Here is a 22,052-nt window from a genome sequence, read left to right on the forward strand (position 1 = left end):
TCTTTGGCATAAGAGCCAGTGTTTCTTTTTCTTGGCCATTCTGACCATTTTAATACGCACACTTCTGCACTCATTAAAAGATTTGGGGGGCACTTGGGTAGCTCAGTCATTTAAGCACCCGACTCTTGATTTTGGCTCAAGTCATGATCTCAGGGCCTTAGGATCAAGCCCTATGTCGGGCTTCATGCTCAGTGGGAATCTGCTTGAGATTCTCTCTCTCCCTGTCCCTTTGTACCCCCCCAATAAATAAATCTTTTTTAAAAAAGTCAGATTTTTGACACTTTTTAATCTGGAAAAGCCAGTTACCTTTGTTCTTATTTGAAACATCTAAGTATAAATAGCTTTGTATTTATACTCCCTATTATTGGAGAGAAGGTACAAAAGTGTTGTAGATGGGCCAATTCTGATGAGCTTTAGGCATTTAACTAAAAACCCAAACTGAATTGTAAGTGTTCCATAAGAGGACCTCTCTCGTTGGAAAGAAAGCTGGAGTGCCCTGAGCGGAACGTGGTTTAGGCAGCTGCACCTGTATTCCTGGTGCCTCTCGTTCCAGCGGGCTCACACCATTACCCCAGCCTCAGTGTGTGTTTGAGGCGGACTCCCGTCTGCGAGTCAACAGTGCCCCCTCCACTCCCACCCCTGCTGGGTTCTCTCCACTCGGCATGGGAGGACACACTCGGAGTGATGCTTTCAACCAGATCTTCTATTGACATCTTAGCATACGTTGTCTAAGCATGTTTCACGGTGGGGCACACAGGGTGCCTCTCATTCTGTTTCTATAGGGCCCAGACCACAAAACCTTTGTGAAAGGGTGAAATTAGGTGGTGAGTCCTACTGGGTTTTTCCTTGTTTTCTCCCATTGAGGCCCAAGCACAGTATTTGACCTCAGCTGCCTTGACACAGACTTAAAATCATAGTTGTTTGGGGTGCTCCTATGATCCATTGCATCCCTGAGTTGTCTGCATAAATGTGGCTCTGAACACCATGGCTGTGGCATTGTGGACAGATGGTGGGGGAAGGACCTTCTGCTGCATCGTGGTTGAAATGTAGAGGCGTGGACCCGAGTTGCAGGCCTGGAGTGGGTCTGAGGGTTTGAATTTGTGCTTCGAGACTTTCCCGTCCAACACTGATATTTAATGCCCAGAGTCGATCCTTGATGACCCCATGTATTAGCACTTCCGCAAGTGTGAGTAAACTTAATGTGGAGTCCAGAAACACAGGATTTGCTTTTATCACCATAGATGGCGGTTCTGCCCAGAATCTTCGCCTCCGGCACAGATTACTAGGCTCTTTGTGTTTTAAATGGAAACACGTATCTCCCCATGCGAAGTCTCTTAAAATTGCTCTTTGGTGGGATCAGTAGCACGCTAAGTGCTGTCAGAGTGATTGTTGATCAGATCAAATAAGAATTGTTGAAAGAACTTTGGCTTCCTACCAGGTTCAGGCCAACGCATTCAAAGGTGCTAATTCACAGGGCTGTGTTTCTCTCCAGAATGAAAGTGTCGGCAGGAGAGTCCTCACAGGGAAAGCCGCTCATTGACTTGCATTTTGTTCTGTTTTCCATTCACAGCACTAGTCTAGGAAATATCAAAGAGGTTTAAAAACTAAACATATTGCCTGCCATCATTTTAGAATTTAAACATTTTAAAGAATTGGCAATTTTAAAAATAAGAAAGGACTGAATAGAGGAATAGTTTGAAGGCAGGGTATGGAGGGGTTTTTTTTTTTTCTTTCTTTCTTTCTTTTTTTTTTTTTTTTCAGTAACATCAAGGGTCTGGGGTTCTTTTTTCACATTTTAAAGGAAAGCATTGTCATAAACTGGCAGATGGTGAACAGGCATATATAATTGGCAGGGAATCCATAATGTGTGAAGAATGCTCAAGGATGAGGAAGCCGTTTATACATGAGAACTTTCCAAGTTTTCACTTCCAACTTTGAGCTTTAGTTCTTTTTTTTTTTTTTGAGAAGTGTTTTTCTTTGTGAAAAACATGTTTCCATCTTAAAATCATTCTAGAATCTGAAGAAAATAGCTTCAGCTTTAGTAGCTGAACTTCGCCCAGCGGATGGCAGGAATCCTCAGTTCTTGCACTTCATTTTCCATGTCCCCCTCCAGAACGGGGATCTTCATCTTGCTCAGGGGAAACCAGCCAGCGTGTTGGCCACATCCTAGCTATTTCTCCTAAATGACACAAATCTTCCGGTAGAAACAAGTCCAGTGATAAGATTGCCTTTGGAAAAAGTGGGGGGCAGGCGGTCAGTTTCCTAAGAGTGCCTGAAGTTATTTTATTAACCTGACAGATGTCCTTGAGGCACCTGAGGAATTGTGTCTTCTATTCTGAGGCTTTTTTATTTTTCCTGAAGGTAACATATCGTGTGAGAAAAAAACGTTCCAAAGCATGTATTAGTGGGTCTGGTGCTACTTGCTCATTTTTTGGGTTGAGAAACCCAGAATATTTTCTGAATAACAGAAATGTGCTTATCCCTTTCCTGTGCTTTCTCTGCCCTTCTTCTGAGAGGCCTGTGATAAATCATAAATTAAAATTCCCCATAAAAATGAAGTCTGTTGACAGATGCTTCAGAGCTCTGTTTTCACACACTTGCTTTTGGCATCCACCTGTCAAACAACAGTTCAGTTTTTCAGACATTTGTTACGTGTTCCAGAGTCTCTTGAGCATCTGACAAAAGTAAAACTTTATATGTCATGTAAATGATCATTTAAATATGTCTCTTTTTCAACTACTTATTATTTTCTAATTGTATAATCAAAATTCTAGATCTGTATGATTTTGATCACATAATTTAAGAGTAATAGCTCTGGAATTAAGGCTAAAGATAAGCAGCTGGCCTCAACATTACAAAAGAGGAATAGAGGAATAGTTAGATTATTTTCTTGCTTTCTGCTTATATTAATGTGAAGGATAATAAACTTTTAAATTTAATAATGCCCTAAGTCTTGGAATTAACAATACATGAAAGATCTCACTGCATTCGATAGATACCTCCAAATTCTGAAATACCAGTATTTGAGAAATTAAAAAATATAGCCTCATTGTCTTATAGATACTAATAACTTGAAGATTAGCAGTTTGCTCAAAATAAACTTGATTGGATTTGATACCCTAGCAATTTAAGCAGGATTCTGGTGAGTTCACTTGTTATTTGTTTTATTCCCTTTTTTATCTTTATGGCTCAAACACTGACTCTGTGAGATGGGTGTGAGAAAATTATATAACACCATAAATAATCATGCTTAATAAGATGACATGGCTTGGCTTCCACAAAATTTCTAAATTCTTAGATATTGTCATGCTAGAATTTGTCAAAGACTTAATGAAGAACTTGTTAGAATTCCTTTTACAATTGGTCCTGATTCCCAGCCCCATGGGAGGCGTTACTAAGAGTTTGTGTTTTACCACTTTTGGGGGGTAGTTCAGTATTGGATATTAAGTTCAGGTCCTTCCTGAGAAAGTTTAATGATTAATACTTTTAGTGCTGTTCTTGGCCCAATAAAAGCTCAAGGAAATCCATTTTTTCATGAATTAAGACTCTAGGAAATTTAGTGGCACATTTTTGGGGAGAGTATATGTGTTCTGTTTCATATGTATGGTTTGCAAAATCCAAAGTGATGTCCTTAGTTATGATTTATTTTTCTGTTTCGGACCCTATCATCTTGGCTCTCGGCTCTTTCCTTTACCACTTCATCATGGTGGATATTTTCCTCTGTAGGTGTCTTAACACCCAATTTGTGTCATAGAGGAATTAATCCTTCCCAGTGTTTTTATAGTTACGTAATACTTACACAATTTTCCATTAACAAAATAAAAGTATGCTTACTTGTCAGTGTTATTGGCAAAATGTATGGATCTTGCTTTGAGTGAGGTCAACTTAGGAGTTTCAGAATTGGAGGGCATTTGACTGCTTTCATTCTGTGGGCAGAGACCTACCCCGCTCCAGGGCCCCAAGCAGGGCCAGATTGGAGCCTCTGCGGAAGGTCTGATCAGGTGGGCATCTCACCAGAGCCTGCAGCCTGCTTTGCTGTGAAATCTTTGTACTGTGGTCATCTAAACTTTCTCAGACTGCCCAGGTATGGTAAGGGAATTCCTAAAGAAAAAAGGAGCAGGTGTTGCAATACTTTGTTTCCTATTAGGACCCTGAAGCCAGTTACTGTGGGGTGGGGTTGAAGTTTATCTGACTTTATTTTGAAGTAGGGGATCGAAGAAGAAATACACTGATGAGTGAAGTCACTTGAAAGGAAAGCGGGGAGAATCATTGTTTTCAGGTGAAGTTTCTACCTGCACCAGCTTTTGCCATGTGATTGGCCTGCTGGTCATTGTCAGCTTGTAGGCACTGGTCACCTGGAGCAGGTGAGCACAGACTTTGGAAAGAGGGCCTGCCCGGAAATAGGTCCTTTGTTTTTGATGGGGCCCTTTCCATGTATATGTCCTCCGGTTCCCTCTTTATAACAGTCAGAGTAGGCAGAGAAGGTGGCATTTGCATCTTATAAATCAGGAAACCGAAGCAGCTCGGGAAGCTTGAGATTTCCTTTGAAAATAATTTGTAGCTATGTAGTCATTACTAGAAGGCAAGTCCTTAGCCCCTCTCCCCCTTCAACTTTAAAAAAAAAAATGTGATAAAATAGACATAACATAAAATTTGCCATTGTAACCATAAAGCTCAGCAGCATGAAGCACATTCACAGTGCTGTACAGCTATTACCATCATCCATTTTCAGCACCTTTTTGCCATCCCAAAAAGAAGGTCTGTACCCATTAAACAGTAAGTATTTATATTTCCTCCCCCCAGCCCCTGGTAGCCACCATTCTACTCTTCACCTCTCTGATGACTCTAGCTCCCTCAAACAAGTAGAAACATTCAGTGTTGGTCTTTTGGGGACTGGCTCATTTCACTCAGCATAATGTCTTCTGGGTTCATCCATGTTGTGGCATGTCTCACAATCTCATTGCTTCGTCTTTTCCATCTCTGCCGTTCTTGAGTGTACAGTTCAGTAGTGTTAAGTATAGTCATGGTGTTGGGCACTGATTTGTTCCTCTTTAAGGCTGAGTGGTATTCCATTTTTTGTGTACCACATTTCTATACTTCTTTCCTTCCATCCATGGACATTTGGGTTGTTTCTACCTTTTGTTTCTTATGAATGATGGTGCTGTGAATAATGGGGTACCTCCTCACCTTTTTTCCTTGACCTCTTTTAAAGACTGTTTGTAGGGGCGCCTGGGTGGCTCAGTGGGTTAAAGCCTCTGCTTTCGGCTCAGGTCATGATCCCAGGGTTCTGGGATCGAGCCCCACATTGGGCTCTCTGCTCAGCAGGGAGCTTGCTTTCCTTCCTCTTTCTCTGCCTGCCTCTCTGCCTACTTGTGATCTCTGTCAAATAAATTTTAAAAAAAAATCCCTTTAAAAAAAAATAAAGACTGTTTGTAGAATTCTTCAGGTAAGCCCATTTTTACTGGTAAACATACCTAGAACATCATGAATGTCAGGAACAATCCTCAGGTCTAAATATCATTAGGGTAGATGGCTTGGTGTAGGAAAGAGATTTAATTATGGAAACGTGAATGGAAATAATTAGCTAGAGATTCAATCATTTTTATTTATTCAAGGGAATAACCAGCAAGTGCCTGTCAAGAATGAAGTAGACAACTGTGAAAGTTTGAAGAAGGCTGACACAAAGTCTTCCTCAGAAAAGAAGATTCACAAAGCATCGAAAGAAGACATTTGTTTTGAGAAACAGGATGTACCTTCAGTCGAGGTCTGTATTTCTTTTTCTCTTGCCTCTTAGAACAAAATCCATATTTAGGGCTGAGAGTGCAGTTATCGGTCTAGTAATTGTACATGTGTATTTCATACCTCTCAAAGGGGGTTAGTTATCATGCATTTGAATTTGCATTTATAAATTGTGAGTTTGAGGTGCTTGGAAAGTTTTATTTATTTTCTAATTATAATAGGAGATACTAAAATAATTTATAGTAACATCAGATAGCTTTTATTCTCAAAGGAAACTGTTCTTAAGCAAATGAGTTACCTTCTGGCAAAGCTGATGGAGTAGAAGCAGTTCACCTGTCTCTTCTCTCCAGTTTTGTCACCCAACATCCATTTTAGAGCCTGCTCTTGCTGAATTGGAAGCATAAGCCAAATGCTCAGGAGAGGAATGCCTGTCTGGCTTAGGTGAGTGGGCCTTAGTACAACAGAATATCAGAAGAGAGTGCGTAGTTGGACACAGAGTTAGTTGGACACAGAGTTGCACATTGTGCTGGAGAGCAGAACCAAGCCCTGTATCTCAAAGGTGAAAGCAGACAGGTCCACGATCAAGGTGGGAAAGGTATTTAGGAGAATTTATCTAGTTTACATCAGAACAGAAGTATTCATGTATTAGTATAAGCCCAGTGGAAAAAAAATAGCATTCTAACTACGCTGATATTGATACATACCGTGTACTAAACACACGCGCGCGCGCGCCGAGTAAAAGTGAATGAAAGGAATAGAACATGGAAGACAGGGAAAGATCCTAATCTAGAAGAAAGCCTAACTTTGAGAATACTTCATACTACAGATAATGTACTCAATAAAATAAGAGTTTTTTTTTAAAGGCAAATTAAGATTCTAGGATGAGATTTTTAAAAGAGATATTATAAAAGCTAAGTAACTAAATGAAGACCCAAACGACATTTTACAGACAGCTGCCAAAAATGGAATTGCTGACCCTGAGAAAGGCTTTGAGATCATCAGGGTGAGTGTGAAGGAAAAAATTGAAGAGCTGGAAGCATTTAGATATGGGACAAAGAAAGACAAAGCAGTCCAATGTAAGAATAATGAGTGTTTCAGTAAGTGGCCCAACAAATGGGTCTGAAGGTATTCAGAGAGGTAGTAGAAGAATACGGTCCTGGTAGGAGGGCAGAACTGAATTTATGGAATGGAAGGGCACACTATATAGAGGAAAAATTGATATGTAATAATGGATATAGGCAGAGCCTGGCTAAATTACTGATCTTAAAACATAAACAATGGTGCAAAGTTAGGAAGATGGAGAAACACTCACTCAGGCTCACTCCAACTTCATGGAAGCATCTGATCCAGGGAACAGTGGAGCCATACCATTCAGAGAATAAAAATGTGAACAGGAATATTCCAGTCAAGGAAACACTCAAGTACAAAGGCAGCAAGGAAGAGGCATCCTTAAACACAAGTGAACTCATCATGAGCTTTTCTTAAAAAATGAAGTTAATGAAATTTAGCCGACCAAGATAGATGTAAAAATAAAGACGCAGGACTACAGAAGTTGTGTTAGTGGTCTGTTGTTGAGATTTCTCTCCATTTTATATCCAGATCTAAGACGAAACATTTGGCAATTATAATTGCAGAACAGATTGCGTATATTACAACTTTAATAAAGCAAAAAAGTAACATAAAGCTGCAGAAACAGGAGGTGATATTGAATGGTAGGTGACAATGAGTTTTAATTCAATGGTAGAGAGTCAATACTGTGTAAAACTGAACATATTGAACAGGGTGAAAACTTGGGAAAATGTCTTTCATGGTCTTTTGCCTAACCTTAGAGAGATCCTTAAGGCACTAATACAGCATGTGGAGAAGAAATAATTATTTGAAAGTTGGCAGTTCCCTGGATTCTACTTCAGTTTCTTATGTTAAATTCAAATAAAACTGAACATTAAACTTTTATTTTAAAATAATACATTGTCGTGATCGCTTCAGCAGGACATATACTAAAAAAAAAATAATAGTTGTCCCAGTATTATAAATTATTCCCATCATCTGTGTTGCCATCCAAATGTGTCTGTAGGTTCATAGAGAGATGGCAAAAACAAGATCTGCCAAAAAATCAATGGCAGACTGTTATTCTGAGTAGTGGTGTTTGCAGTGATCTTTTTCCTTCTTTATATTTCTGTATTTTTGCTTAAACTTTATAACAAACACAATTTTTCATTTAAATAACATGAAAATGATGCAAAATAAATATATCCTAGACATCTCAAACTGGGAATTTGTAGTCTTTTAAGGACAAGACATGTCCAATAGTTAAGTGCCCCCTCCCAATCAGGACAGAGTGGAAGGGATTTCAGAGAGTGAAAAGTCAGGTGAGCCTGTAGCGGGCACAGGAAGCTCCTAGAGGAGGGAGAAATGTGGACAGGCAGAGAAGGGAAGGTAGGCAGTGGCCCCACTGAGCCCCACGGCATAATCAGGAGGAGTAGGAAATCTTTGGGAAGAGGCTCAGTCAGGAAGGGGAAGTAATGTGAGGGAAAATGGGAGTCATTCCAAATGCAAAGGCCTTGGCTCACCAATTTCAAGTCTGGACCTTCTCCACTCCTCCTCGGCTGGAAGGGCAGACAGGGAACTCGGTGAGCCCGGGAGTCGGAAGTGACGGTGTCTGTAGAGAACCAGAGAGAGCATGGTTGCTTGTCTGTTAAGGAACTTTAGAGCCCGAGTCTTAAAAGCACATGTGTCCAAACAGAACATCTTTTTGGAAGATTTGGCTTCAGGGTGTCCAGTTTAGGGGACCCTGGTGCAAAGGACAGGGAGTAGGGAAGGTTTCTGGACTGGGGGGGTGGATGGAGTGAGGGTGGGTAAAAATTGGAAAACAGCCTTGAGGCTGAGATTTTCTTGAAGGTCACAATAATGTTTTTCAATTCAGGTTTGCAAAGATGGGCAGAATGCCTATTACAGAGATCATACAGCACAGTTTTGTAAATGCTTGAATGAATGTGTGAATAATGGATTTCTGGAAGATCAGTGTGAACATTTTGGAGGCTGGGCTGGAGGGGCAGGAATGGACACCAGCTCTCTTCTAACAAGGAGGCTGTTACTTGACTGGGAGGTGTGATGTAAGGCTGCGCTTGGGCAGGAGCAAGGGGGAAGGACAGGAAGAGTAGGTAAGAGTCTAGAAGAAAAACTAACAGGATTTCCCTGTCCCTAATTGCATAAAGAGAGGAACTGTCTTCTCTTACATAACTATTTGCAAAAATAACTCCTAAGTTTTAAGTCCAGCTAATGAGAAGATGGGGAATTTCTGACTTACACAACAAGTTCATTTTTCTGTTTACCAAAGTCGTGTTGCTTGTTAAGAGCATGGACTTTGCAGCCACAATTGTTGGGTTTGAATCCTGGTCATCATTTATTTGCTCTGTAACATTGGGTGAGTTACTTAATGCTGCAGTTTCCTTATCTGACACATGAGGGTACTAAGAGCATGCCTCCCTCCTAAGTTTGGGAGGAATGGCTGAGTTAACATGATAAATGCTTGGAGTAGCTCACGTACCAAGCACTGACCAGGGGTCAGCCCAAAGAGAATGACTGTGTGATTGCGACCGACAGCGGGTGTTACAGAACCAGAAAACTAGGTATTATATGGCAAACTTGGGCCTAGAGCTTGAGATGTGGGAGCCGTGGAGGTTAGAACTGAGAGGCAGCACCGAGTTCTCTGCGATGTGTGTGCACAGGGAAAGCAGGGCCGGAACATGATGCTGGGTGGTGGTGAAGCTGCAGGTGGCCCGAGGGTGCAGGTATAGCAGATGTACAGAAAGCGAGGCCCTTGAGACTATGAAGGGCCATGCTCTCCGCAGCAGAAAGAAGATCTGTGAATTTGGGGGAAGAGGGAATGGGTCAAGGAAAGAAGTGAACCTCAGCAGCCCTTTGCCAGGGGCTTCAAAACTTCCATGTGGCCCTGCGTGAGATGGAAGCCAGCCCTGAGGTGTGACCACGCAGTGGCTGACGGCCTGCATGAGGGTGGAGCAGCCAGGACTCGCGCCAAGTCCGCAGGTCCTTCTGAGGGCCCTTAGGAGGGGGGGCCCCCGAGGAACCCTGCCTCTTGGTGCTTCTATGAGTGGGCGCCATTCCTGGACTTCAGACACCGCTTCCCACCCCCACCCCCACGCCAGACTCAGCCCTCTACGCTTGTGTCCTGTTGTTTTCTTCTCTGGGTATTGTCACCATTCGATCTTTGGGGTCCCAGGCCTTGCCTTTTCTCTATCCCAGGAGCGCAGACTCGGCTTGTATACAGTCCCAGTAATTGGGTAAGCTCCTCCTTCCTTTTCTGGTCCGGAGCCGTACATCGAAAGATGGCAGCCAGCCCTGCAGGAAAGCTGCGGGGAGTTGGAGGATCTGGGGACCGTAGACCCCATCTTTTTTTTTTTTTTTTGGCTGTCTCCGTGACTCACCCAGTTTTGCTAAAAGCTCTTCTTTAAAACCCTGTGAGTATGCTTTCCATTTCATTGTTCATTTGAAGAAATCGTTCTCAATAAACACATTCCCAAGGGCAGTACTCAGTGTTTGTTTTTCTTGTACATTCTTAGGGCCTAACTTTGCAGCTTAGAAAATTATATAAATCTGTCTATAGTATGTGGAAACATTCCTCTAGATTTATTGGCAAAGAAGATTGAAGCCCAGATTTGAGAGCTACAAACTAAATTTTAACCCTAACCCTGCTGTTTTATTTTTTAAAGATTTTTCTTTCTCTTAGAAAAGGAACTCATGATTATTACAATAGCATAGAAAAGGGGGTGAGAAAAGTCTATACAAAATGAAATACTTTGTACATTTTTCTGTATTTTTCATGCAACTTTTTAAAAAACTCAGGACCATCATTATGTATAGGTAGCTTTCTTAATAATGTTATAATTCTACACTTTCTCATGTTCAGAACAAGGGGAACTTTGTTTCCAGTGGTTATATAACATTCCATCATTTAACTATGCTCTAATCCTAAACCATTCTCTTGCGGTCAGACATTAAAGTTATTTACAGCTTTTTATTTTCATAAATAGCACTCTGATGATTTACATTGTTCTGAAGTCTTCCCTAGATACCTAAAGAATCCTTGTTAGAGATTTCTAGAAGTAGAATTGAAGAGTGTCTTCCTGCGTGCCCCAGATTGTTTTCTGGAAAGGTGGTCCCAGTTCTCATTCACATCAATGCCATGGGGCAATGCTGGCCTCCCACCAGCACTGTGCATTCATTGTTCCTTGCAAAGACTTGGTCAGTGTGATGGAAGAAAGTTTTCATTTTCATTCCAATTTGCATCTCTTACCAGGGAAAAGTGAGTGCTTTCCTTCCTTTCCTTTTTTGCAAAATTCTGAAAAAATAAGTTAAAAGGTCATCCATCCAAAATCCTAGCCCTGAAATCTCTCCCTCCCTCGCTCCCTTCTTCCTTATCTTCTTTCTTTCTTATAATTTGGAACTGAATGTCTCACCCAGTTCCACTTGTGCTGCCCAGAGGCAGACTCTGTTAAGAGCCCTGTCTCCCTAGCCCGCTCCCGCGCCAGCCCTCTCCTGGTGTCTGCAGACACAGACAGGCAGTACAAACACACTTGTGTTTTTTAAAACCAGCACGGAAAGATGAGCTACAAGCTGATCTATAATTTTCCTTTCCTAAAAGCATACTTTATTGTTAAATATTTTGGATGGAGTCTTCATGGTTTTTAGCCTTTTATATTTCTTTTGCAAATTTGCATGTCGTGTGCTTTGCCCACTTTTCTGTTGCCCGTGTTTTTCTTATTTTCCGTCAGAACATATGGCACAGTATTGACTCTGCTTATCAGAAGCAATGTGTGGTTTTTTTCCTTCGTCTGCCCTTCCCTCTTATTTTTTATTTGCTGTTACTTCTATACAGCAGCTCGAAGAATGTTTTGTGGAGTCAGTGATTCCTCTCCTTTGATTTCTTTGTTTGCTTTTATTGAAGTTTCAGGAAATCTTTTTATTTGCCCGCCGCGTAATCCGTGAGAATAGGACATCTTCTATAAAGTGCTGGCTCTGTGTCAGGTTGCTTGCTTCTCACAACAGCCCGTTGAAGAAGATGCAGGAAATGGAGGCAGAGAGAAGCTGAGTGACTTGCTCAAGATCGCACAGCCAGTAAAAAGCGTGGGGTGAGCTTCAGTCCAGGCTGTTTGACCTCAGAGCTGCAATCTTACTTGCAACTCTCCCTGGGCTCTTCCCCTGGTTGGGCCCGCCTCCCCCCCTCTTTGAGGCTCCCTCTCCACCAAAAAGCAAAGAGCCAGAGTCTCCTTTTATTCTCCCTTTCATTTCTTGACAGGTCTGTTGCTTTGGGTCTCTGGTGTCCTCCCCTGCCCCCCGCCCGCCACCATCTGCTACATCCAGGGCTGGCCTGTTCACCTCGAGCCCATCCAGGGCCCTTCCTCACTGCTGTTCTTCCCTCCCTTGCTTTCCCCCACCACACACAAGTGTGCACACACACACACAAAGGCCATTCACTCGTTTTTCATTCCTCCATATGTCCTCTGTCTCTTCCCCCTTTTGTCCTCACTCTTTTCCGTGTCTCACTTTGTTTGCTCATGGATGTTGCTTCTCGTTCATTCCACACACCCGAGTCCAGCGTGCTGAGCACTCTTTGGGTAATCACTCTGGCTCATATTCAGAGACAGCAACCATGCCTCGGACCGCCCTGTTCCACGTCTCTGTAGTTCCTCTGGTTTGCACAGAATGGCATCTCTCACCAGACTGATCGGAGAGAGGCAGCCAAGTGTCATAGTGGCCGCTGACCAGTTCACTCTTTCTCTGACCCCTCTTAGAAACAGATCCTTTCTTTGTATGTGACTCTCGAGGGACAGAAAGGCTCAAGGACTTGTGTGATGAACAGTTTTTCTTGGCCCCAGGAGAGGGGAATCCTTTTCTCTCCCAAAGCTGGAAATATACAAGGACCAGTACATGAATAAATACGGTAGATAGCCAATGTTTAACTTTGGAGAATGTCTGATCATATGTTATTAATGTGTTTGTTGAGCCTCAGACTTCAGCAGTTAGCATTAAGATCCTGTAAGATAGGGCTTTGTGTGTTTAACCTGTCTTGTTTTTAGAATACCTTCAGAATCAGAAAAAAGTTAATACTTAACATACTTAACATAAAGTTAACATACTGGGGGAGAAACTAAAGGAGTATTAAGGAAAAAACGAAAATCCCATTAGTCTGCCACATGTGCAGTTACAATTTCATTTTCTGTCTAGTGTGTATTGTAGTAAGCCTCCTGCTATAATAGATACCTGAGGCTTTGGGTACCTCAGATCTGTAACATGTAGGCATTTGAAACCTCTTATTTTTCTTCTTCCAAGTCATGTGTGTCAGCCAAGTTTATGTTAGAACATCCTGCATTTTCCAGCTCTGATTCTTGGACCAACCTTCTCAAAAGAGAAGGTAAAATGAGCTGGGCTTTATTCTTTATGAAATGTGAATCCTAAGGGTCCGTAGGAATATACTCACCGAGTTGGGGGATTTGCTTCTGGGAGGTCCCCGAGGATGCGATTTTTGGGTTCTCCATTTGCGAGCTCTGTACCACCTCCCACACGACTACAGTACCTGAGCTTTAAAGGGGCAGAAGGGTGGAAGGAAGCGAGAGAGAGTATAAGAGGACTCAAGGCAGGAGCTGCTTCTGAACGCTCTCTGGCAGGGGACTTCTCCCCTTGAGCCAGTTAACAGACTGTGCCTAACATAAAAGGAAAAGGCCCAAATTAAAAAAAAACAATTACGTGTGTGTGTGTGTGTGTGTGTATGAATAGGCGTAAATATATACACACACATATGTAATTTTTTAAAATTTGTGTACACACATATAGAATGGATAGATATATATGTATTTCATGCTAAATTAAGATTTGCAAAACCACATTTAAAAAACATGAGACACATTCTTATTTATAAAAGCTTAAACTATTTGACGCACTCAATGGATATCGGCGGTCTCCGAAAGTTTTTCCGTAAACAAATAAAAACAGCACTGGACGAATTTAACCCTCCGTTGAGTTTTTACATGACTTTTCTTCGGTAGTAACTCATGTGAATTGCACATACCAAATTAACAGGTGAAGTCGGAGAATTTATTGGTGCCGAAGTTAACAGCAAGCTGACCCTAAATTGCTAACAGATGTTTTTCCTTTTTAGCCCCTTTGGAATTCTGTAGGCAACAATTGTTTCTTCTTTTTGCCTAGAAGAGAGGTAGAGAAGGCAGGGGAATGCAAACAGACTGGAGATTGAGAAATGTATGTCTCCATTTTCACCAGTGTTGGAACATTCTGAATTTGTATAGAGTTGTTCTGCGAAAGTTTAAAAAAAAAAAAAAAGTTTTTTTAAATGTACATTTAGTCAGTTTAAACCTTTATTTAAGGTTTCTTTTTTTTCTGTAGCAGGAAGATCCTTATAGGAAGAAGAAGCTTCAGGAGAAAAAAGAAGGAAATTTACAAAATTTAAGTTGGAATAAAACTCGAACGTGTAGAAAAAACAAGAAACGGGGTGCTGCTCAGGTCTTGAGGTGTGTTCATTTTTACAGTCCCTTTAAAATGTTCCTCTGTTTTTTTTATTCTATAATTTTACACCTAGCTGTTATCTTTTGGTCTTATTTTGGTGATGTTGGATACTGAGAATAGAATATTGACGAAAAAGTCTGTTACTAAAATTAATATGCATTCTGGTTATATTTTCCCTTTATATTATTAACTACCTGAAAGTGAATAGATTTTTTGTCTTTTTAACCTTAATAAAAGGCTCAAGCTACAGGAGGTTTTAAAAAGAAAGAGCATGAGGCCTCCTCTGTGCCCCTGCTTTCAACCAGCCCGTGAAGGGCCAGAGGGTTCCTGAGGCAGGGGAGGGTGAGACCAGCTGGGTGCCGGCAGGCCTCCCCTTTCCCACGTCACCCTCGTGCATGTAGTGAAAGAGAAGAGTCACCATTCCCAGAATCTGAGGTTCAGTCCCGTAGAAGCTAGGTTCTTACACAGTTGGTAAAGGACAAGCCGGAATTGGTATTCTCCTCTGGAAACCTTGCTTCCTTGGGTTACTCATCTCCCTGAGCTTTTGTTTGCTTATCAGTAAAATGAAGGCACTGGGTAGTGTTTATGCGGGAATCCCCTGTATTTTTTTTTCAACAGGTCAGCAGTACCAACATTTTTTTTTAAAGATTTTATTTACTTATTAGAGAGCACAAGTGGTGGCCAGGGAGTGGGGGGGAGTCACAGAAGAAGGGAGAAGCAGACTCGGCGCTGATCAGGGAGCCCTGCCCCTGTGCCAGGCTCCATCCCAGGGCCCTGAGATCATAACCTGAGCCGAAGGCAGATGCTCAGCTGACTTAGCCACCCAGGCGCCCCGGTAGTGCACACATTTTGACTTCAAATCCACCTGGGTGTATAGTCTCTGAATTTTGATTTCTTGGGTTAGACTTCTAAACACTCAACATGTGCCCAAGTCGAGAGACTCCAGTAGAGATTCTTTCTCCTGCCTTTTCCTCCCTGAGTCCACAGATGGGGCTTTTCTGGTGTCTCTTGCACTGACAGTGCCTCCTTCAAGGACCATAGTATAATTTAGGGAAACAGTTCTGGCTCCCTAACTCCTGTGTGTGACTGTCCTTCAGCGGGGAATTAAAGCCTACCCCCTAGGCTTGAAAGCCTCTTTCCTCCATCTTCACTGCTCTGGCTTTTGTTCCTTTTGAGTTCTGTCATCTGGGGATTTCTTTCTTGTAGGTCCCTCCATCTTCACTGCTCTGGCTTTTGTTCCTTTTGAGTTCTGTCATCTGGGGATTTCTTTCTTACAGGCTCAGCTAGGTATTTGCATGTGTTTCTGCCCAAGTGTTCTCTAGTGGCTCCAAGTCTTCCTGTGGAAGGGGCCCCACCTTGCTACAGTAATGCTTGTCTTGGGAAGGGGACTCCGCAGCGCAGCCCACGTGGAGGCAAGGACCACCGCATGGGAAGCACATACGTTGCTGCTCACGGGGCTGTCCCTAGGTCCCGAGGCGGCTGCAGCCTGGAGCTGAGAGCCAGTGATTCGGCATTGTCATGTTGTATGCGCTGCTGGCGAACAGTCAGCAGCTCCAATAAAATCTTTAAAAAAAATAATAAAACAGCAAAATCTTAGTCTTTTTTTTATTCCTCTCTAACTCAGTGTCTTCTCCCCCAAAACCCTAAGAAAAGAGGTCTTGAGTTGTCCTAGGTTCATATTTTCAGCTCTGATAAGTCTCCTGGATATCAAGGATGGATGGATGATAACATTTGGATGTGACCTTTTTTGATTCTTGTAGGCCTTCTGAGCAGAGTGAATTAAAACTGGTGTGTAGTGAATTTGAAACGTCTGAGCTGAGCGGTGACATCAATGTCAGAAACTGGTGTATACAGGAAAATCCTGGGGAAGTCTGTAAGCCAGATGCTGGCGTTGGAAGCAGCTTACCAGCTACACAAGGAGAGGCAGGTATGTAACTACAGCGAGTGGTGAATGCTTCTGTTGGAAGTTCGGTTCCTCCAGGAAGTATCCTGTGTAAAGCCGTGAGTGTTGAGGAGATTATCACTTTCCAGGCACCTTAGCTTATGGAACCCCGAATGGACCGCTGTCAGGATGAGCCTGGAAACCTGTTTTGAACCTGGACAGCCTCGAGTGTTGCCTCCTCCTACCTCCTCCTTCCCCTAAAACCTGGCCATTCTCCACTCTCCCTATGCAGAGTGCTGAAGGCACAGAGCTTGCTTACTCTCGGGGGTTGACCAGGAGAGAACCGTCGCCTTCTCACACACCTGAGCCAGGTGGTTCCTTGGTTTCCAAGAATGGCTGGGCAGTGTCTCTGGGAGTGGGAGATAGAGGGCGCCCAGAGCTAGGTCCAAGGGAGGGCAGAGAATGGTGGGAGGCTCAAGGGCCATTGAAACTGACTGTACATGTGGGGGAGGTGGTGGGGAAGTTGTCATCCTCCCGGCTAGCACCTGTGTCTCCAGACACACGTCCACATCAGTGAGAGCAGGCTGGCAGACACACAAGCTGACAGAGTTAGCGAGTTTCTCTCTCTGTCCTCTCATTCATTCCCTTGACACACCTGTGCCTTTTTGGTCTTACTGGAAGTTCTTTCTACCCACACATAAATAATACTTGGAAGCTCTTCGTGGAAATCTTCATAAAAGCGAGGGGCATATTACCTATAAATTTCCAATCTGGTTGAGCAGCTGTTTGCCTCCCTGGAGTGTTTATTTCTAGAACCATCGTTCAATCATGGTTATCATTGGTATGGACGGCCTGAGCCCCAGACAGGTGGGAGTGTCCAACCCATAGGCAGAGTACACAGAGCTCATCACCCACCGTCCCTTCAGGTCCCCTCATTGGTCTCAGGTAACTTCTTCCTTCTCCCTGGATGAGCAGAGGGAGCCAACCCTGAAGCTGAATGTGGCCTCTGTCATAACATCCCCTCTCTCCTTTGAGGAGACATGGCAGCTAGAGGAAAATTGTTTAAATGAACGTGATGTCTCTCTGCCTTCCTACAGAGGGCTACTACCCGAAGCCTGGGAAGAAGTGTGTGGAGAAGCCTTGCTCTGACTCGAGCTCGGACTGCGGCAGCTCCTCAGGCAGTGTGCGGGCCAGCCGGGGCAGCTGGGGCAGCTGGAGCAGCAGCAGCTCCGATGGGGACAAGAAGCCTGCGGTGGGCCCTCCGCACTTCCTGCCAGCTGGTGAGTCCTAGGGGCCGCCCGGGCCCTCCAAGCAGACCTCCCCGCTGGCCTGCCTCCCCCCATGCCCCTGAGCCCTGTACCAGGCCTAGATCTGCCTTCCAAGCCTGGAGCACACACAGGACTGCTGACTGGAGTATTGACTTAGCTGTGGATTTGATTCACTCTCTTGATTTTTCCTCCTTCCTTTTTCTCCCCTCTGCATCCCATCCATCATCATCATCATCATCATCATCATGTCTATCTTTTACCTGGCTCAAAGAATGTCCACATTTGTTTCAGTACTTGTACATTTTTATTATGGTAAAATAGTTGTAACAGAATTTGCCATTTTTTTTTTTTTTTTTTTTTTTTTTTTTTTTTTTTAAAGATTTTATTTATTTATTTGACAGAGAGAAATCACAAGTAGATGGAGAGGCAGGCAGAGAGAGAGAGGGAAGCAGGCTCCCCGCTGAGCAGGGAGCCCGATGCGGGACTCGATCCCAGGACTCCGAGATCATGACCTGAGCCGAAGGCAGCGGCTCAACCCACTGAGCCACCCAGGCGCCCCAGAATTTGCCATTTTTAAGTGTACCATTCAGTGGCGTTAAGAGCACTCCTGATGTGTAACCGGCACCACCATCCATTCCTGGATCTTCTCATCAGCCCAGACAGACTCCACACCTTTAAACAAGGGCCATCCGGTCCCCACTCCTCCAGCCCCTGAAGCCTCGCCACCACTTCCTGTCTCTATCTTCCTGCCTCCAGTGATTACTCTGCTGTCTAAGTAGAATCACACAGTGGTTGTCCTTTTGTATCTGGCTCATTTCACTTAGTGTAATTTCTTCAAGGTTCATCCATCCTTTCTTTTTAAGGCCCAGTAATATTCCATTGCAGGTATATGCAGCATTTAAATCATCCATTCATCTGTTGATAACTACTTGGGGTGTTTCCACGTTTTAGCTCTTTGAACAATGCTGCTATGAACATTGATGTCCTCTCTTATTTTTGAGAAATTTGAAGATTTGGGACAATTCAAGGAATTAACTTACTTTTGTTATATTTACCCTTTTTTAAAATTTTTTAAAATTTAAATTCAATTAATTATTCGTTTCATGGGTACAGGTCTGTGATTCATTGGTCCTCTATAATACCCATTCATTAGGGTTTTTTTTTAATCCTTATAGTTTGTCCCACTTTGGCTTCCTCAAGAGAATCATTGTCCACTCTCATGAACTTGGCATGTATTCTTTTAGTCCATATTTTGTTTACCTGCATGCGTCCATCAACAGAGTATAGAACGTTTGTGACTTACATAAAGGAAATCGTACTTCAGTATATCATTCTGCGTCTTGCTTCTTTCTCTCGGTGTTTTTTAACCTCCATGACTATATAAAGATGGAGTTCATTCCTTTTCACTGTTGTTTTCAAAATAGTAAACTTAGTCTTTGTGTGAGGAAATGGTGGTGAGATTGAGAAGCTCACAAGTGTGAGGCCTTCGTTTGCTGGTCACACTGGCATGGCTCCCACACAGCCTTGAGAGGGAGAGCCAGTGGCCCTGGGCTCAGAGGGGTTGGCGGCTTATTCCACACCCCAGTTTACTCACCACCCAGAAACCCTGTCTTCTCCCCCAGACAGGCTGGCTGCTTCAGGCCACCAACAGCTCCCTTCAGCAGGTTCTGGGCTGTCGCTCTTCTCTGTCTCCTCCCAGTGGTGAGACCAATAAAAGAAGGTCTTTTCTGAGAGATGGGGCACAATAGCCATAAAAACCTACATAAGGCACCCAGGTGTGTCTTCAGACTGTGTTTCTTTATCAGCTTCCCCAACCCCCAGGAGACTTTGAGACATTGATTTCTTAATGATCCTCCATAAAATTTTAATATCACTGATATGCACTGTTTATTACTGGGTACTGTGCTTTAGGCACAAAAAGATAAGATATTGGTGCCCAAGAAACACAGCAGTCCTGCCCCCTCTGGGGGACACTGCCATCGCCCACAAGGAGACACTCACAGACTCAGATGAAGGCAGGCAGGCCCAGGTGCTGTGAGAGCGGGGATGCATGTGGCCTGAGGGAGCTTGGTTTTCACAGCCTACACCAAGCACAGCTCCATCCACCGCTGAAGACAAAGGTTGCCGGACAAAGCATAACTAAGGTTTTTAAAAATCAGTCCTCAGTAACAGAATAGAAGTGCTGCTTTAGCTTGAGGAAGGCCAACGGGAGCAAGATGATAATAATTATTGATGGTGTTGCTGTACAATGGCTTAACATGTAGTTTGTAAGTTGTCTGAAGGTTATGTACTATTGGGAAAATGTCCCCAGTATAATTAATGGTGTAAGAGACCGTAAAAACAAAGTACGTATGAAGCATGACCCCAGCTTTCCACACATGTGTACACATAAAAGAGTTTGTGAGGAAATATAACTCATGCTGAACAGCAGCATGATTGCAGATGACTTCCATGTTTCTTCTCTGAACTTCTGTTTACTTCCATAGACTTCCTACAGTGTCACTTACAAACTGCAGGGGTCGATTTATATAGCAAGATTTCTTTTATCAAAAAATCCCTATGAGAAACTTACACAATATTAATGGTTTCAGCTTTTTTCCACAACTGAAACACTGTGAATCCGAAATTCATAGATTTAAATGTTGAGTTTTTAGCAAGTTTTCAGTGAAAAGAGAAATATAATAAAGATTTTTAAAAAATGAAATTACTGAGGGGCGCCTGGATGGCTCAGTGGGTTAAAGCCTCTGCCTTCGGCTCAGGTCGTGATCCCAGGGTCCTGGGATCGAGCCCCACATTGGGCTCTCTGCTCTGCAGGGAGCTTGCTTCCTCCTCTCTCTCTGCCTGCCTCTCTGCCTACTTATGATCTCTGTCTGTCCAATGAATAAATAAAATCTTTAAAAAAAAAATAAAATTACTGAATATGAAAATCAGTCAGAAGTGAGAAGTCGTTCATTTGGGGTTGTGATATTAGCAATGTGCACTTTTAACATAGTACAGTTGAATTAAACTTGCAAAACCTTGTGATAATCGTTTTTGCTTTTACACAGGAGACAGTGTTCCGCAAAACGACTTTTCTTCAGAAACTCCCATCTCCTTGAATCTTTCTCATAACATCTGCAATCCCACGTAAGTTTCTCACTCTCTTGCTTTGACAGCGTGTTTTATATACTTACTGTTTTTTCTGTCATTGTGCTGCTGCTTTGTAGTTAGTTCTGCAGTGGAAATAGGAAAGATTTTTAAGAATGAGAGAAAGTAACTTCCAATTTTGCTAATAATTCAGCAAGCAGGATCCTTCTGGGTACATATGTTCCTTGTGGAGATGTCTCTGGGAGCCCATTACTGCCAGTGATATAGCCACATTAGAACACATCCCCTTTCTGGGGGGCCTGGATGGCACAGTTGGTAAAGCGTCTGCCTTCAGGTCAGGTCATGATCTCAGGGTCCCGGGATCAAGTTCTGCATTGGGGCTCCATTAGGCTCCAAACTCAGGCTCAGTGGGGAGTCTGCTTGTCCTTCTTCCTCTGCCCCTCCCCTAGCTTGTGTGCCTGTGCTCTCTCTCATACAAATAAAATCTTAAAAAGAAAAAAAACAAACCCATCTCATTCCTGAAAGCAGAAAGAGAAACAGCAGATATTGCAGGGATGGGCATCATTCCCTCCTCTGGAACTTAAAATAAAATGGAGCCCTGATGATGCAGGGAGTTTTGCAGGAACAAGCAGGTACTGACATGGTTAGGACTCCCACTGTGTGATGGTTGCTGCCGCATCAGACAAAACAGACGAGTGGCTCTTATTGAGCAGGACAAGAGGAAGGGACGCAGTAAGCAGAGGGTTTTCGAGGGAGAACGTGATCATGTTTCCGTGGGCTCCAGTCACATGGTGAGAGGACAGGGGGCTGTCGTTACCATTAAATAGATGCACGTGTGAAAAAGGAGGTTCGGCAGAGGGGGCGAGGCAAGCTGTCTGTGGGGGGTGTCTGCAAGCAGGGAACCTACGCTAACTCAGGACTGACTCCACTCAGCACTGCCGGCTGGTGCTGGGCAGACGGGAACCTGCCGTGGGCCTCAGTTACACTGATTTTGTTGTTTATTAAAAACAGGCTTTGCTGGGTCTTGGAAATTTGGTAACCTTAACCCTTTTCTGGCCATGTACCTTTGTGTCTCTAGCATTTATGTTTCTTGACGGAAGAATTCCTGTAAAACTCAAGACATGGTTGAATAGAGTTGGTACATCCTTTTACAGAAGAAATCGTAGATCTTCATTTTCTGGCTTTCTCCACAGAAACATGAATGATCTGCCACAGTATGCAGAACCTCCCTGTCCCAGCCTTCCTGCCGGGCCTACAGGTGTTGAAGAAGATAAAGGTAGGGCAGACTCTCACTCCAGACACCAGCCGGGGGTTCCTCCACATGGCAGGACAGGGAGCTTGTGGAGACGAGTAGGTTGGAGGCAGGGGCAGGGCCCTCTGGTCCAAGCCGTGTCACTGGGCTTCCATGCACCGGCCCCTCAGGACCCGTGTCATCAGGGGCCTCTGACTGCACTGCCTCTGCCTTGTAGGCGAGGCTCTTGCATCTCCTGTCTCTTCTAGTGCCTGCTTCCCGCATGGCTAGGGTCGGGGATTGTGGC

General features: G+C 43.5%; 1 protein-coding gene across 8 annotated transcripts in view; it reads left to right on the forward strand.

Moving 5' to 3' along the window:
* TMEM131L (transmembrane 131 like) overlaps positions 1-22,052 on the forward strand; it is a 160,108-nt gene that overhangs the window by 132,422 nt on the left and 5,634 nt on the right. For all 8 annotated transcript variants that reach the window (XM_045082762.1, XM_045082816.1, XM_045082969.1 and 5 more), the window contains 6 exons: positions 5,616-5,764; positions 14,158-14,282; positions 16,038-16,204; positions 17,257-17,439; positions 20,475-20,553; positions 21,708-21,790. In XM_045082762.1, the coding sequence (XP_044938697.1) occupies positions 5,616-5,764; positions 14,158-14,282; positions 16,038-16,204; positions 17,257-17,439; positions 20,475-20,553; positions 21,708-21,790 (786 nt within the window). The remainder of the gene's footprint in view (positions 1-5,615; positions 5,765-14,157; positions 14,283-16,037; positions 16,205-17,256; positions 17,440-20,474; positions 20,554-21,707; positions 21,791-22,052) is intronic.

Source organism: Mustela putorius, unplaced genomic scaffold (assembly GCF_011764305.1).
Source record: "Mustela putorius furo isolate JIRA1106 unplaced genomic scaffold, ASM1176430v1.1 tig00000056_pilon_pilon_pilon, whole genome shotgun sequence".
NCBI lineage: Eukaryota > Metazoa > Chordata > Mammalia > Carnivora > Mustelidae > Mustela > Mustela putorius.